Genomic DNA, 17,189 nt, shown 5'->3' with positions numbered 1-17,189 from the left:
GGAGTTCCAAGAGTTGCGAACACTTCAAGGAATCTTGGCAAAAATACGCGAGGGAGTTCCAAGAGTTGCGAACACTTGAAGGAACCTGGGCAAGAATACGCGAAGGAGTTCCAAGAGTTGCGAACACTTCAAGGAATCTAGGCAAGAATACGCGAGGGAGTTCCAAGAGTTGCGAACACTTCAAGGAATCTGGACAAGAATACGCGAGGGAGTTCCAAGAGTTGCGAACACTTCAAGGAGTCTGGGCAAGAATACGCGAGGGAGTTCCAATAGTTGCGAACACTTCAAGGAATCTGGGCAAGAATACGCGAAGGAGTTCCAAGAGTTGCGAACACTTCAAGGAATCTGGACAAGAATACGCGAGGGAGTTCCAAGAGTTGCGAACACTTCAAGGAATCTGGACAAGAATACGCGAGGGAGTTCCAAGAGTTGCGAACACTTCAAGGAATCTGGACAAGAATACGCGAGGGAGTTCCAAGAGTTGCGAACACTTCAAGGACTCTGGGCAAGAATACGCGAGGGAGTTCCAAGAGTTGCGAACACTTCAAGGAATCTGAGCAAGAATTCGGGAAGGAGTTCCAAGAGTTGCGAACACTTCAAGGAATCTTGGCAAGAATACGCGAGGGAGTTCCAAGAGTTGCGAACACTTGAAGGAATCTGGGCAAGAGTATGCGAAGGAGTTCCAAGAGTTGCGAACACTTCAAGGAATCTGGACAAGAATACGTGAGGGAGTTCCAATAGTTGCGAACACTTCAAGGAATCTGGGCAAGGAATCAAGTATCACCACTCTGACTCACCTGGTTCTCTGCAGCTGTTTAACTTCACTCGGTGGAATTCGCGCACTTGTTACCTTGACTTCCTGCGAACTCTGACTGACCCGCTTTCAATTTCCTCTGGTCCTTTTATAGGAAAACAGTTGGTACCTATTACCCATTAAACAAATATAATTCAGGCATTTCTTGGTAGAGGTTACCGTGATGATAGGTGTCACCTATTACCAGTGATGATAGGTATCACCTATTACCAGACCGATCGAGGCTTTGAGTCGATCGGTCAGTGAACTTAACGGTTAACACTTGAACTACTTTAGTAAACAAATATGAGGGGTGGTTAAGTCAGTTTGGAAATAAACATAACATAGACAGAGGGTGTAGACGAAAACGAGCGTAGCTACTTTCGTCGTTACAATGTGGAACAGTGGACCAATAGGGCCCACTTTTGAACATAAACTAAGTTTGGACACAAAATTTCGAGATCCAAAGTTTGGAACAAATCGGTTGCTCTGCTTTTTTTGGGCAATCACGCCACCAAATCATTTGACCTATTTTGTTGGTTATTTAGATATGCCTAAACTTAAATCCCATCAATATTATGGAAATCAGAGATGAGATTTATCCACTCCGAGCACAATAGTGCACGATGCACAGGGTTGCCGCTTCAATACAAAAGTGGACCAAAATAGAAGGAGTTGACCTAGGTTATCAATTGTTGCGCATGTACTTATAAGGGCATAGGAATGATAAAGTCAAATTTTACTCCATATCGGTTCAGATTTGGATAAAGCCGCCATATATATCTTTTACCGCTTTGGATATGACTCAGCCAATTTTAATCGAAAAGCCTTTAAATTTAATGTGGCATATTTTCTTAAGTTCCTGATCAGTTTTACGGATTTTCACAAAAATCGGTTCAAATTTGGATATATCCACCATATATATCTTTCCCCGATTTTGCTATAACTCGGTAAATTTTAATCGAATTGACTTCAAATTTAATATGTGATATTTTCTTAGGCCCCTGATCAGTTTTATTAATAGCCCACACATCAAGTCCCCATCGAAAACTTTTTTGTATTAACAAAATTTTCGGAAATAGTTGTTTTAAATGTCGTCTAATTTTCATATGATAAAGCTATAACTTAATTGCACATATCGACAAAATATTTTCATATTCGGCGTATCTGATGTGTTTACTGTAAGAAAGAAAAAATAACATATATAAAAGTTAACGTCACATTTTTCAATTTTTGTCCACTGCGGCAACACTGTGCAACGGTGGCTGCACAGTGTCTCCAGTGTTCATATAAAACAATATTTACCAAGCTGAGGAACCTACTCCACTGAAAACAAAAACAAATCAGCACTGTTACTTGGTAACTATTGTCTGCTAAAAACCTCAAACCAGAACCGCAAATACAAAAAAAAACCTTTTCAACATTTTTAATTACTCTTTTAGGTGTGTAATTTATTTTCCAGGGCACCCCTAAGTCCAACAACCATAACGAACCACCTCCACTCTTTCCCCTTTTTCCCATTTGTCATAATTGAACATTTTAATATTTAAAAGATGTTTGCCTAAATGCCGCAATTAACCTTTGACTTTTTTGTTTGATTTTCTCTTTTTTCTTCTTCCTCTTCTTTCTACCTTCATTAAACATTCAATTGCCGAACGTTGACAATATTATCGTCCTCATCATTGTCGTCGTCATCGTGGTCGTCAACATCATGGGCTACGCTAAAATACCTGGCAACAACGACACCTCATTAAATAGTTTGTATCAGGTACGATGCTCCTTGCGTGTCTCGCCCCGCCTACCGGTGCAAATCGAAACCACAATACCAGAGACCACAGCTAATGGCCAACCAGCCGTACAGCCCATTGCCATTGGAAACGGTGCGAGTGTTAATGGTGGTGGCGGCAGTAGCGGGGATGCTAATAATGTGACCGGTGTGGGTGCTGTCAATGGGACAGAGGCTGTGGAACAGACGGATAACAATCAACAACAGCAGCAGCAACAACAACAGCCATCCGATATACCACCACTGCCCAATAATGTTCACAATTTAGCCTCGGCCAGCATAATTAATGGGGCAGGAGCCTCACGTGTTTTCCAAATACTCTATCGCAACGAGGAAGTTACACTACGTGACGTGATCTACTTTCGGACACATTTATTAGGTGAGTATGACTCTTTCACATCATGCTAAAGCTATTGACAATTTAAGTACCCACCTATCGACCAACAACTACCTATGTACCTCCATTGTGTGACGTGCTGCACATGTTTTGTTTTGCACTGAAATGCTGAAGTCTGTTTAATGGCCACTCTCTCTATGACAGGAACATGAGAATCATGAAGTTCTCATGATCCGGTTATAGTTTGTAAACTTCTTCGAACGGAATGTTATACAGGTCCGTTGTGTCCTTTTTTTGTTTTTGAAATGGACTGCTGGTTCATTGTTTGCCTGTCATGTCTGCCAATAATGGACGTTGATGGGATGATGATGTTATTTGGGAATGATTCCAGTTAAAACACACAAAAACACGAATTTTGATGGTGAGTGGGAGGGAAGAGGGTGTCAATGTAGTTAGTTAACTTGTCATTATTGATGGGTAAAATGAAATGTGTGGAAAAAAACTGGGTCATAGGAGGCAGTTGTATAATGAAGTTCTACAGGAGTTCAGAAATGCAAGTTGAACATTGGTTAACAAGTTTTAAGTGGAATTCTAATGCCTTCTGCATATAGAAGACCTCGTAGAGATCTGCATATGGAATACATTTAAAATGTCTTCCGTCTATAGAAGGCTATTTAAAGGTCTTCTGTCTATAGAATGTTTTTCAAGGTTGATCTGTCTATAAAATACCTATGAAAAGTTGCCTGTCTATAGAAGACCTTTTAAGGGTCTTCTTTCTATAGAAGACAACTAACAAGTCTTCTGTGTATAGAATACATCTAACAGATTATCTGCCTATGAAAGACCTTTACCAGGTCTTCTGTCTGTAGAAGACTCTAAGAGGTGATTTTTTATAATATACCTCTGACAAATCGTATGTCTACAGAAGACCTTTGACTGGTGTATGTGGAAGACCTCTGACAGCTCTTCTGAATATAGACGACTCTAATAGGTATATAATAGGTCTAACGAAGACCTCAGACAGGTCCTTTGTCTGTAAGAGACCTCTAACAGGTATGTCTATAGAAGCACTCTAACAGGTCTTCTCTCATTAGAAGACCTCTAATAGGTCTTCTATCTAAAGAAGACATCTGGCATGTCTTCTGCCTACATAAGGCCTCTGACAGGTCTTCTGTTCATAGAATACATCTGACACTTCTTCTGTCTAAAGAAGACCTATTACAGGTCTTCTATCTAAAAAAGACCTCTGACAGGTCTCCTGGCAACAAAAGACCTATGACAGGTCTTCTATCTACAAAAGACATATGACAGGTCCTCTTTCTATAGGAGACCTCTAATAGGTATTCTGTCTACAGGTCTTCTATCTAACTTGTCTTCTGTCTACAAAAGTCTTCTGGCAGGTCTTCGGTCCATAGAAGACCTCTGAAAGGTCTTCTATCTAAAGAAGTCCTCTGACAGGTCTTATATCTAAAGAAGACTTCTGACAGATCTCCTATCTAAAGAAGACCTCTGACAGGTCTTCTGTCAACAAAAGACCTCTGACTGGTTTTCCCTTCATAAAAGACGTCTGACAGGTCTTTTGTCTATAGAAGACATCTGACAGGTTCTTTATTTAAAGAAGACCTCTGAGAGGTCTTCTATTAAAAGAAGTCCTCTGACAGGTCTTCTATCTAAAGAAGACTTCTGACAGATCACCTATCTACAAAAGTCTATAAAAGACCTCCGACAAATTTTCTATCTAAATAAGCTATCCGACAGCTCTTCTATCTAAAGAAGTAATCTGACAGGTCATCTATCCAAAAAAGACTTCTGACAGGTTTTCTATCTAAAGAAGACCTCTGACAGGTCTTCTATCTAACGAAGACTTCTGACAGATATCGTATCTAAAGAAGTCCTCTGACATGTCTTCTGTCTACAAAAGACCTCTGACTGGTTTTCCCTTCATAAAAGACGTCTGACAGGTCTTTTGTCTATAGAAGACATCTGACAGGTTCTTTATTTAAAGAAGACCTCTGAGAGGTCTTCTATTAAAAGAAGTCCTCTGACAGGTCTTCTATCTAAAGAAGACTTCTGACAGATCACCTATCTACAAAAGTCTATAAAAGACCTCCGACAAATTTTCTATCTAAATAAGCTATCCGACAGCTCTTCTATCTAAAGAAGTAATCTGACAGGTCATCTATCCAAAAAAGACTTCTGACAGGTTTTCTATCTAAAGAAGACCTCTGACAGGTCTTCTATCTAACGAAGACTTCTGACAGATATCGTATCTAAAGAAGTCCTCTGACATGTCTTCTGTCTACAAAAGACCTCTGACTGGTTTTCTCTTCATAGAAGACGTCTGACAGGTCTTCTGTCTATAGAAGACATCTGACAGGTTCTTTATCTAAAGAAGAACTCTGACAGGTCTTCTATCTAAAGAAGTCCTCTGACAGGTCTTCTATCTAAAGAAGATTTCTGACTGGTTTTCTCTTCATAGAAAACGTCTGACAGGTCTTCTATCTAAAGAAGACTTCTGACAGATATCCTATCTAAAGAAGACTTCTGACATGTCTTCTGTCTACAAAAGACCTCTGACTGGTTTTCTCTTCATGGAAGTCGTCTGACAGGTATTCTGTCTATAGAAGACATCTGAAAGGTTCTTTATCTAAAGAAGTCCTCTGACAGGTCTTCTATCTAAAGAAGACTTCTGACGGATATCCTATCTAAAGAAGACTTCTGACATGTCTTCTGTCTACAAAAGACCTCTGACTGGTTTTCTCTTCATGGAAGTCGTCTGACAGGTATTCTGTCTATAGAAGACATCTGAAAGGTTCTTTATCTAAAGAAGTCCTCTGACAGGTCTTCTATCTAAAGAAGACTTCTGACAGATATCCTATCTAAAGAAGACTTGTGACATGTCTTCTGTCTACAAAAGACCTCTGACTGGTTTTCTCTTCATGGAAGTCGTCTGACAGGTCTTCTGTCTATAGAAGACCTACGACAGGTTTTCTATATAAGTAAGACATCTGACAGGTCTTCTATCCAAAAAAGACCTCTGATAGGTTTTCTATCTAAAGAAGACCTCTGACAAGTTTTCTATCTAAAGAAGACCTCTCACAGGTCTTCTATCTAAAGAAGACTTCTGACAGATCTCCTATCTAAAAAAGACTTCTGACATGTCTTCTGTCTACAAAAGACCTCTGACTGGTTTTCTCTTCATAGAAGGCGTCTGACAGGTCTTCTGTGTATAGAAGGCATCTGACAAGCTCTATATCTAAAGAAGACCTCTGACAGGTCTAAAGAAGCCCTCAAACAGGTCTTCTATCTAAAGAAGACTTCTGGCATATCTCCTATCTACAAAAGACTTCTGACAGATCCCCTATCTACAAAAGACTTCTGTAGTGGAATTCTGTAACTCATTTTTTGAGTTACCGACAAAAATCGGTAACATTAAAACGCAAAATTATGAATGAAAAGTATCAATGAAAGTTGACCGCACTGTTTCTATCGGTAGAATTTAGCAACAGCTTTATTTTGGTTGTTAACTTACCGAAAAATTTCATTAATTACCGAAATTATAAGCATTTTAATTTTACCGATATTTGTCGGTAAGTCGAAAAATGAGTTACAGAATTCCACTGCTGACAGGTTTATAGAAGACCTCCGTCAGGTTTTCTATCTAAATTAGACATCTGATAGATCTTCTATCTAAATAAGACATCTGACAGGTCTTCTATCCAAAAAAGACCTCTGACAGGTTTTCTATCTAAAGAAGACCTCTGACAGGTATTCTGTCTAAAGAAGCCCTCTGACAGGTCTTCTATCTAAAGAAGACTTCTGCCATATCTCCTATCTACAAAAGACTTCTGACAGATCCCCTATGTACAAAAGACTTCTGACAGGTCTTCTGTCTATAGAAGACCTCCGACAGGTTTTCTATCTAAATAAGACATCTGACAGGTCTTCTATCCAAAAAAAAGAACTCTCACAGGTTTTCTATCTAAAGAAGACCTCTGATAGGTCTTCTATCTAAAGAAGACCTCTCACAGGTCTTCTATCTAAAGAAGACTTCTGACAGATCTCCTATCTAAAGAAGACCTCTGACATGTCTTCTGTCTACAAAAGACCTCTGACTGGTTTTCTCTTCATAGAAGACGTCTGACAAGTCTTCTGTCTATAGAAGACGTCTGACAATTCTTCTGACTAAAGAAGACCTCTGACAGGTCTTCTATCCATGTCTTCTGTCTACAAAAGACCTCTGACTGGTTTTCTCTTCATAGAAGACGTCTGACAAGTCTTCTGTCTATAGAAGACGTCTGACAATTCTTCTGACTAAAGAAGACCTCTGACAGGTCTTCTATCCAAAAAAGACCTCTAACAAATCTTCTATCTAAAGAAGACCTCTGACAGGTCTTCTATCCAAAAAAGACCTCTGACAAGTCTTCTATCTACAGAAGACCTCTGACAGTTTTTCTATCTAAAGAAGACATCTGACTGGTCTTCTATCTAAAGAAGACTTCTGACAGATCTCCTATCTAAAGAGGACCTCTGACATGTATTCTGTCTACAAAAGACCTCTGACTGGGTTTCTCTTCATAGAAGACGTCTGACGGGTCTTCTGTCTATAGAAGACATCTGACAGGTTCTTTATCTAAAGAAGACCTCTGACAGGTCTTCTGTCTAAAGAAGTCCTCTGACAGGTCTTCTATCTAAAGAAGACTTCTGGCATATCTCCTATCTACAAAAGACTTCTGACAGATCCCCTATCTACAAAAGACTTCTGACAGGTCTTATGTCTATAGAAGACCTCCAACAGGTTTTCTTTCTAAATAAGACATCTGACAGGTCTTCTATCTAAAGAAGTTATCTGACAGGTCTTCTATCCAAAAAATACCTCTGACAGGTTTTCTATCTAACGAAGATCTCTGATAGGTCTTCTTCCGTCTACAAAAGACCTCTGACTGGTTTTCTCTTTATAGAAGACGCCTGACAGTTCTTCTGTCTATAGAAGACATCTGACAGGTTCTTTATCTAAAGAAGAACTTTGACAGGTCTTCTATCTAAAGAAGTCCTCTGAGAGGCCTTCTATCTAAAGAAGACTTCTGGCAGATATCCTATCTACAAAAGACTTCCAAAGAAGACCTCTGAAAGGTTCACTATCTAAAGAAGACTTCTGACAGATCTCCTATTTAAAGAAGACCCCTTGCTAGTCTTCTGTCTACAAAAATACTCTGAAAGGCCTTTTATCTACAAAAGCCCTCTGACAGGTCTTCTGCCCATAAAGACATCTGACAGACTTCTGACAGGTCTTCTGATCATAGTAGACCTCTGACAGATCTCTTATCTAAAGAAGACATTTGACATGTCTTCTGCCTACAATAGTCCTCTGACAGGTCTTCTGTCCATAGTAGACCTCTGACAAATCTCCTATCTAGAGAAGACCTCTAAGAGGCCTTCTGTTTACAAAAGACCTCAGACAGGTCTTTTGTCTAAAAAAGACCTCTGACAGGCCTTGTGTCTATATAACACCTCTGGCAGGTCTTCTGTCTATAAAAGACATCTGGCAGGTCTCCTATCTAACGAAGACATCTGCCAAGTCTTCTGGCTACAAAAGACCTGTGAGAGGTCTTCTTTCCATAGAAGACCTCTGACATGTCTTCTGTTCATAGAAGACCTCTAATAGGTATTCTGCCTACAGGTCTTCTATCTAAAGAAGACCTCTGACTTCAAAAGTCCTCTGGCAGGTCTTCGGCCAATTGGAAAAATCTGACATGTCTTCTTCATAGAAGACCTCTGAAAGGTCTTCTGTTCATAGAAGACCTCTGAAAGGTCTTCTGTTCATAGACGACCTCTTTAAGATTTCTTCATTCTATAGAGGAACCTTAAAAAACCTTCTGCCTACAAACTACCTTTGACAAGACTTGTGTCTAGGCTTCAGGATTTCTTTTTACAGAAGACTAACGACCTTTAGAAGCCTGTGTAGAATATTCCGTCTATAGAAGACCTTTAGAGGTCTTGTGTCTGTAGAAATGGTATTTTGTCTATAGAAGACCTTTGAAGAGCTTCTATCAACAGAAGACCTCTGATATGTTTTCTGTCTATAGAAGACTTCTATTAGGTATTCTGTGTATAGAAGACCTTTGCAGTATTTTCTATCTGTATAAGATCTTCTATCTATAGGAAACCAAAGACCTTTGAACGGTCTATAGAAGACCTTAAAGGGTCTTCTGTCTGTGGAAGGCCTTCGACTTTTCAAGAGTATTTGTCTATAAAAGACCTTTAAAGGGGTTTCTGTCTATAATAGACCTTTGAAGGCTCTTCTGTTTATAGATGAAAGAAGACCATTAAACATACTTCTGTATTGAAGACCTCTAGCAGACATTCTGTCTATAGAGGAGGACCTTTGATGTGTCTTATGTTTATGGAAGACCTTTAAAAGGTCTTTCAATCCTCTCCCCCTAATATATACCTAATTTTTCCTTCTTGTCCACATTCTGTTTCATTCTTTTTCGTGTGATTTGTTTCCCCACCCCCACTCCAACGACATTTCTAACATTGCAATAAACAACATTTATGGTCCATCCCCCCGCTCTGGGGATGTAATAAAAACACTCCTTCTGTTGTTGCCGAAAATACATTTTCAAGTTGAAAACTCCAATAAAATGACAAAGTGAAACATTTTAACTTTTCCAATGCTTTCGGGAAAAGGAATTTTATGATGCAATCGGTAACTTTTCTTTCGATATATTTGAGAAAATGTCTTCGACAACATTATTGTTGTATTGAATATTTGCTAATATAAAGTTTTCGTGTTTTTATTCATGGAAGGGCATAAATTGACATGCTCGGCAGTGATATGGGAGAAAGAGCAATAAAAGTGGCAGAAAAGGGGAGTTGAGGCTAATAAATGAATTCAATTGTAAAGATGTTGAATATAATTCTTAAGAGGGGATGTTAGATTCAAGTTTAAGAAGTTTTTGCTGCAAATAAAGGAATGTTTAATTTTATTTATTTCCAATTGAAACATTTGCTGATAAGGCAATTAGAATGGAATCTTTAGATTAATATCAAGGAGAAGGTTATTTCGATTTTCTTCTTACCATTTTTTTATATTTCACTTAATATTATTACTTATTTATTGAATTAGTAAATTTTCAATTGTTTTAGAATGGTCACCTATGGCTTGTTTAGATACCCAAAAAACTAAAACAAATTAAGTAAATCTGTCATGCAATCTTCGCATTAAACCATGACGACTACACAAATGACCATTTAAAAATAGTTTTCTAAACACCAAAACGGTCACCACACTCCCCCTCACACTCAGTCTAACCTATAGATTCAAACTCCCTGCGTTGTTTTTGCCGAATTTTGTTTCAAATTAATAGCTGAAATGCTAACCGACCCTTTTGCATTTACAACAAACAAATTTATATCAAAAACAAGAGTTTACTCCGACTTTTCCTTCCTCCATCCTCTGCCAATTTAAAGAGTTTAGGACAAATTGCCAACATTTTATTACATTTTTTTCTCTCCGATTTGTTTCGGATAAATTACACACCATCGCGTCGTCATCGTGGTTGTCGTCATCAACAACCAACTGAGCAACGCGATAACAGACAAATAGACGACCAGCCTAGGCTGCCTGGTTGGCACACAGGCACTCATCTAGTTGCCAGCCAGCCTAGTGGAGAAATTGTTTCCGTCGCGCCTTCTAATGTTGCCGCTTTTTGTGTACTGCCGCATTGCTTACATTTTTTGGCTGGCTGATTGTCTGCACTGTGTTCGGTGTTGTTGTTGTTATTGTTACAACATATCAATTGTTCGCCATCCACCGTCCGTGCAATGTTTTGTGCAGCATATTTTTGTTGCGGTGGCTAGTTGCAACATAGAATAACTTCAGATAAAAATATGCATGCACACATACAAAGACATAGTAGGGGCAATGAGTAATTACATTAGGATGGAACACAGTTTTTAGGGGATACTTAAATTATTCCCAAAATTATGAAATTCATTTGATGAAAACATAATTAATGGCTGAGCAAAAGTTCTAGCATGAAAATACAAATTGCATAATAAAACGTTTCGCAAAAGAGCCTCGGAAGCGTTTTGCTCATTGTAACGTCCCAGGAAACCAATCGGAACAAAATTTGGACGCTTCGTCCGATGTCGGATCCGAAATCGTAACGATATCTTAACGAAAGTTGTATGAAGTGGTTGACATAATTTCGGAACGAAATGTCGATTTCGGCCCGATTTCGGAACTAAATCTGAAGAAAATCCTGGGAAATTCGAAAGGGAAATTTAATTCCGACATTCGCACAACTATTTCGCATTCGAAAAATCGTTCAGAAATCGGAACGAAATCTAAACGATTTTGCTTCGAAATTGTTCAGGCGTGTCGGACATCCGACATTTGGGTTGCTGGGGTGTTTCGATGTATTTTCTCACACAAAGATTTGTTTGCCTACCCAGAAGGCTTTACCAATAACCAAATACCCTCCGCGTATGACTGCGAAAATGCGAACCAGGAACGCCAAAAGTATTGGTATCAGAAAAAGTATGTCTAATTATTTCACTTAAAGATTCAACCAGAGCAGTTGTAACGGTTGCTTGGTGGGTAAGTTAGCGTAGGTCAGGACCTCTCACAGAAATTCATATAGGCATTTTTAGCAACTCGTTTGAGATTTATTTGAAGCTGATCTTATAACAAATAGCGTCTACTCAAAAATACAAGATAATGTTCCAGAATTTCATCCCATCCGAGGCTCCGCAGAAGACCTGGCTAAGTACTCTAGTAACTCTGGTTTTAAAAAGAGACCAGAATAGGTACTGTTGTCTCGTGAAATTATTTCTTTCCATAGCTCTGGGGGTAATCTGCATAAATGGCCCCTCCCCTCCCTCTCGTAGCAGACCTGTTTTAGTACTACCTTCTTGTCTCTTCGACTAAGTTGGGATCAATTCTAGGAGATAGTAAAACTAAATTCTAACAAGTAAGAAAAGCGTTAAGTTCGGTCGGGCCGAACTTTTTATACCCTCCACCACAAATTTCAGCCATTTCGGTGGATTAATGTGGCCACAACCTTCAAAATACCAAAATTCGGAAGGTACCGTTCTATGGGGGCTATATGATGGCGTGGACCTATACCTACAAATTTCTGGGGGAAAGTTTTATACGCCTCAAGAAGACTAAATACCAAATTTCAGCCATATCGGTGTAATAATGAGGCTAAAATGTTCAAAATATCGAAAAATCGGGATATATTGTATTATGGGGGCTATATCAACACGTGGACCTATATAAACATTTTATGGTAGAAATGTTTCTTAGCCTCTGGAAACACAAAATACAAAGTTACAACCGATTATTTGGTCAAATGGGTCTAATACATTCAAAATATATTAAAATGACGCGTACTTTAAAAGGGGTCTTATGTGGGGACTATACCAAAACGTGGACCTATATAACCCAACTTTGGTAGGAATGTTTTCTGGCCTCTGAAGACACAAAATACCAAATTACAACCAATTCTGTGGTCAAATGGGTCTAATACATTCAAAATATATTAAAATGACGCGTACTTTATATGGGGCATTATATGGGGGCTATACCAAAACGTGGACCTATATAACCCAACTTTGGTAGAAATATTTTTTGGCCTCTGGAGACACAAAGTACCAAATTACAACCAATTCGGTGGTAAAATGGGCCAAATATCTTAAAAATTCCTTAAAACGACTACGCGTCACGCGTCATTTTGTATGGGGGCTATACGAAAGCGTGGACCTACATAGCCCGCTTTCAATACCAAAAGTCCTACGTAAATATAACATATTTTCCCAAAATTTCATCAACCTACGTCAATCCGTTCGGACACTAGAGTGATTTCCACAGACGGACAGACAGACGGACAGACGGACGGACATGGCTATATCGATGTAGAATTGTACGCTGATCAAGAATATATATACTTTGTGGGGTCTACAATGATTATTTCGAGTAGTTACAAACGTAGTGACAAACTTAATATACCCCCATCCTATGGTGGAGGGTATAAAAACGGACCACTTGAGGTTTGGGCGTAAGGGAGTCAATAGGTACGGACACCTCAGAGGGTTCAACTTGGTGGGCTGATCATCACCGAATGGTTATACAAGGGGGAACCCCAGGGTTACGAAAATCTTTTAGGGTTAAAAACGACGGACCCATGTGCTTCGCACACTTTAAAGGAAAAAACGCGACGGACGAATGATCACAGATGGGCGGTCATATAAGGTTTAAAAGAGGAATGGACTTAAGGACAACGAACACTACTTATGAACCAAAGTTTATGATAATATCTTGGGGTTAAACACGACAGACCCAAGAGCTACGGAAACTCAGAGCGATTAACCCGACGGGCGGATGATCTCCGCAGACTTAAGCAAGGAATGAACCCCAGGTTTACGAAAACCTTTTAGGCTTATACGTGAGGATCTATGCCTAAGCTGTGGAAATTAGGGGTTACGAACTCCTCATAGGATTAAACTCTAGGACCCGAATATAATGGTCACCTTAAAGAGTTAAACACAAAGACATAGGAGTAAGGTGTACGACGCCAGGAATTACAGACACCTCATAGAAGTAAACGCGAGTATCCAAGGTTTACCTAAAGCTCCGAGAGTTAAACACGAGGGGAGAGGTATTGGCTGTGGGGCACACGCGAGGGAAGAGGTATTAGCTGTGGGGCACATAAATGAATGGACTTATATAAACCGATCTCGAGCGGTCCTTAAACGTAATTAAAAGACATTTATGGACTTAACTGGGAGTTAATTCGCCACGACCATCCGTCTGGCTGCCTGGTGCGCAAAACAACTCTCTAACGGATTAACCGATTTGGTTTAGATTTTATCATTTATTATTTTATTTATTTTATTTTGTCCAAACTTAGTTTAAGTTCGAAGATAGGCCATATCGGTCCACTCCTTCCGGTACCTTCTCTACAAAAATGTACGCTAAAATGGTGTGCACGATAACTCCCTCGTGTACCTCCCATACAAAATTTGGAAAATGTACAGTTCAACAGCTCGTCTCGGATCCTTTTGAAATTTTTTGCACCAAGTTCTTCTTGCGGGCCCAGTTAAGACGGCGCAAAATTTTTTCTGGGGATAGTCCATATTTCCTGATATAAAGGTCAAAAGCTCCAAAAAAGCCTGCCGGAACCAACTACACTGGGCTACATATGTTCGTATTTGTTTCGTTGTTCTGTGTTGAGAGCAGCATATCCCGGAATGCCTGCTCCGAATTCTTTCGGTCCGTGCCGGGACGGAGGAAATCCCAGGAACAATATATTTGTGCTCGGTTTGTCACTTCCGCATCTTCACCCACATCCAGCCTTCGGTGAGATGCAATAGATGTCAGGAGTCGTCGTCTGATTATGAGACTCACCCGCAGTCCCCTTGACAACAACCGCACATGCAGCCTTTAACACCAGCCGTTGTTGTCCCAATACCGGAAAATGCATCCTTTTTGCAATTTAATTGCAATGGACTCCGAGGTAAGATCGAGGAAATAGTAGATTTCATGAGTCGGAGAAATATCAAGGTCGCTGCGGTGCAAGAAACCAAGCTCAACAACAACTGTAGCTTACAACGTTGCGATGGTTACAACGTGCTAAGGAAGGATCGCACCAGAAGTGGAGGTTGGGGATAAGCTTTCCTATTGCACCAGTCTGTCCAATACAGACCTATCTCGCTTGAGAAATAGCCGCCGAGAAATAGCTGTATCTCAGATTATGTGCCTGACATTAGCCCGCTTTTGAAAGGTCATAATCGTCCGGTCCTGGGGCATTTTAATGCGCATCATGAGATGTGGCATTCGGCCCTCGGAAACGACAAGTGGGGTACAGCGCAGGCTGAGCAGATTGACAGCTCTACTTTTTGCACGGTCAATGAGGACGCCCATACCACAGTAAAAAGGAGAGTGTCACATTTCGCCAGACATAACCATCGTGTCACCTGGTCTGACATATGACGTTACCTGGCAACCCGTCATTTCCCTTGGATCAGACCATCTCCCCATAATTGTCTCCATTAGCAGACCACCCGATTTCATTACCTCTGAATGCCGCACATTCGTCAATCATAAGAAAGCTGATTGGCCGGGTTTCAGAGAGTTCACCAATCACCGCTTCGGAGAACTGCCCAACCCTTCTGATGTTCGGGTAGCGGAAAGAACGTTCCGAGACATCACCACTGCTGCAGCCGCTCGTCATATCCCTGCTGGTCGAATACCCTAAGTAAGACCAATTTTCCCAGCCTAGGCGACGGGATAAGCAAATGAGCGTGATGAGCTTCGTCGAACCATCCCCAATGACCCCAGAGTCAGGGAGCTGACACTGGAAGTTAACAGGCTGGTCGACGAGCATAAGCTGAACAAGTGGTTAAATCATCTGAAGAGTTGCCACATTGGAGCCGATATAGGTAAATTGTGGGCAACGGTTAAGTCACTCTAGAAACCTCAGTCACGTTTGAACACGTTGCGTTGACTGACCCGAAGAGGTGCGCAAGTTATTTCAATCGACAGTTTGTCGAGCACCCCTAGAGTGACAGGGCAAAGTTAAGAGTATTACGTCGCATCAGATCTCTTCCCGCCGAGGAGGAACCGCCACAGTTTACAATGGATGATGTTGCCGATGCCATCAGGAGCGCTAAATCATCCAAAGCGTTGGGCCCTGATGGAATCTCCATGGTAATGCTGAAGCAGCTGGATGAGCCAAGAGTGGAGTATCTCACTAAAGTTCTCCACTTGTCGCTATCCACCCGGCAAAGATGCCAGCAAAAGTGAATCGTACAGGCCGATTTCGCTTTTGTCGCCCGTAGCAAAGACTCTTGGGGCTTAGTCCTCCCCAGTATCAGAAATAGCTATCAAGTTGCCGATCATCAGCATGGTTTCCGTAAGCAGCAAAGCACGACAACTGCGCTGCACGCCATTACCACACATATTTGTCAAGGACTCAACCAGAGCAAGTCGGGCGATAGGACAGGGTTAATGGCGCTCGACTTATCAAAAGCCTGTATGTCTGTCAAGCACTTCAAACTGTTTGAGGACATTGAAAAGGCAACTCTCCGGCCAAGTTTGAAACGTCGGATAATCAATCATATGTCAGTACGTGGAATTCAGGAACAAGTAGTCCAAGCCCCGTAGAGTTAAGTGGGGAGTTCCCCAGGATGGGGTGATATCTCCGGAACTGTTTAACCTCTATCTCTACTGTATTCCCCCCCCCCCCCCCCCATTCCAGACGAAATCGTAAAGTATGCGGATAATCATACGATCTTGGCGTCAGGTAGCTTTCCTGATGTAATTTCTGAAGGGCTGAACTCCTATGACTGATCGTACATGCGAGAAATATGCAAATATCTGCCGCTAAATCTACGCCCACTATATTTACCACATGGACTGCCCATGAACACTGAGTTGAATGTCATGGTCGATATTAGCAAAATTCCGACAACCCACTACTCCAAGATTCTAGGGGTCACATTCGACAGCATGTACACGTCGTCCGCGCATGCCAAAGCTATATGAGACAAGCTGAGATGTTGGAACAAGGAAATCATGTCGGTACAGCCGGCAGCACATAGGGTGCTGAGAAAGGAATGTCGTTGACCACATATAACTCGATACGTTGTTCTGTGATATATTATGCGGCGCTGGTGTGATCTGTGAATATAGGTGCAACGCGATGGAAAATATTCAAACTTGTCAGAATGCCGACCTGAGAACCGCCTCAGGGTGCCTCATCATGTCTTCAGTGGACCATCTACATGAGGATACAAAGATCCTTCCAATAAGGCAACACTATGGCATGCTCGCGTGGCAATACTTGTTTGGGTGTTACCGTGAAAACCATTTAAATCTCCGTATGGTGGATAGGACCCCCATACGCAATCATGTCAAAACGGATCTGCATTATCTAGAAAGAGAGGCGCAACGTTACAAGATAGAACCCCTAATTCAGAAAGAGTTTCAAGCAGGTTTGAATTCAAACAGATGTAGTCGCATGTGCCATAAACAACTATCGTGTGAATGCGGTCATAGGAGAACTTCCTGCATTTATTGCATCAGCTGTCATGACAAACGAAGGTAGTTTTGGTTCAACTACGCTCGGGACAGTACAACCGTCTAAATTTCTATAGGTCAAGGATTGATGCCACTCTGCAAAACAACTGTCCAGAATGCGGCACAAGCCCGCACAATATACTGCACCTTTTCAACTGCCTACTAACCCTACTCAACTAACTTT

The 17,189-nt window shown here is 40.8% G+C and overlaps 1 protein-coding gene across 1 annotated transcript in view; it reads left to right on the top strand.

The window, feature by feature from the left end:
- LOC141403699 (protein FAM135A-like) overlaps window positions 1–17,189 on the top strand; it is a 72,890-nt gene that overhangs the window by 16,967 nt on the left and 38,734 nt on the right. Inside the window, exon 2 of the mRNA XM_073986494.1 lies at window positions 2,552–2,958. Coding sequence (XP_073842595.1) covers window positions 2,552–2,958 — 407 coding nt within the window. The remainder of the gene's footprint in view (window positions 1–2,551; window positions 2,959–17,189) is intronic.

Source organism: Musca autumnalis, unplaced genomic scaffold (assembly GCF_047663935.1).
Source record: "Musca autumnalis isolate F117 unplaced genomic scaffold, ASM4766393v1 scaffold_4, whole genome shotgun sequence".
Taxonomy (NCBI): Eukaryota; Metazoa; Arthropoda; class Insecta; order Diptera; family Muscidae; genus Musca; species Musca autumnalis.
The sequence above is the reverse complement of the archived record's forward strand: the minus strand, read 5'-3'. Positions and strand labels throughout refer to the sequence as shown.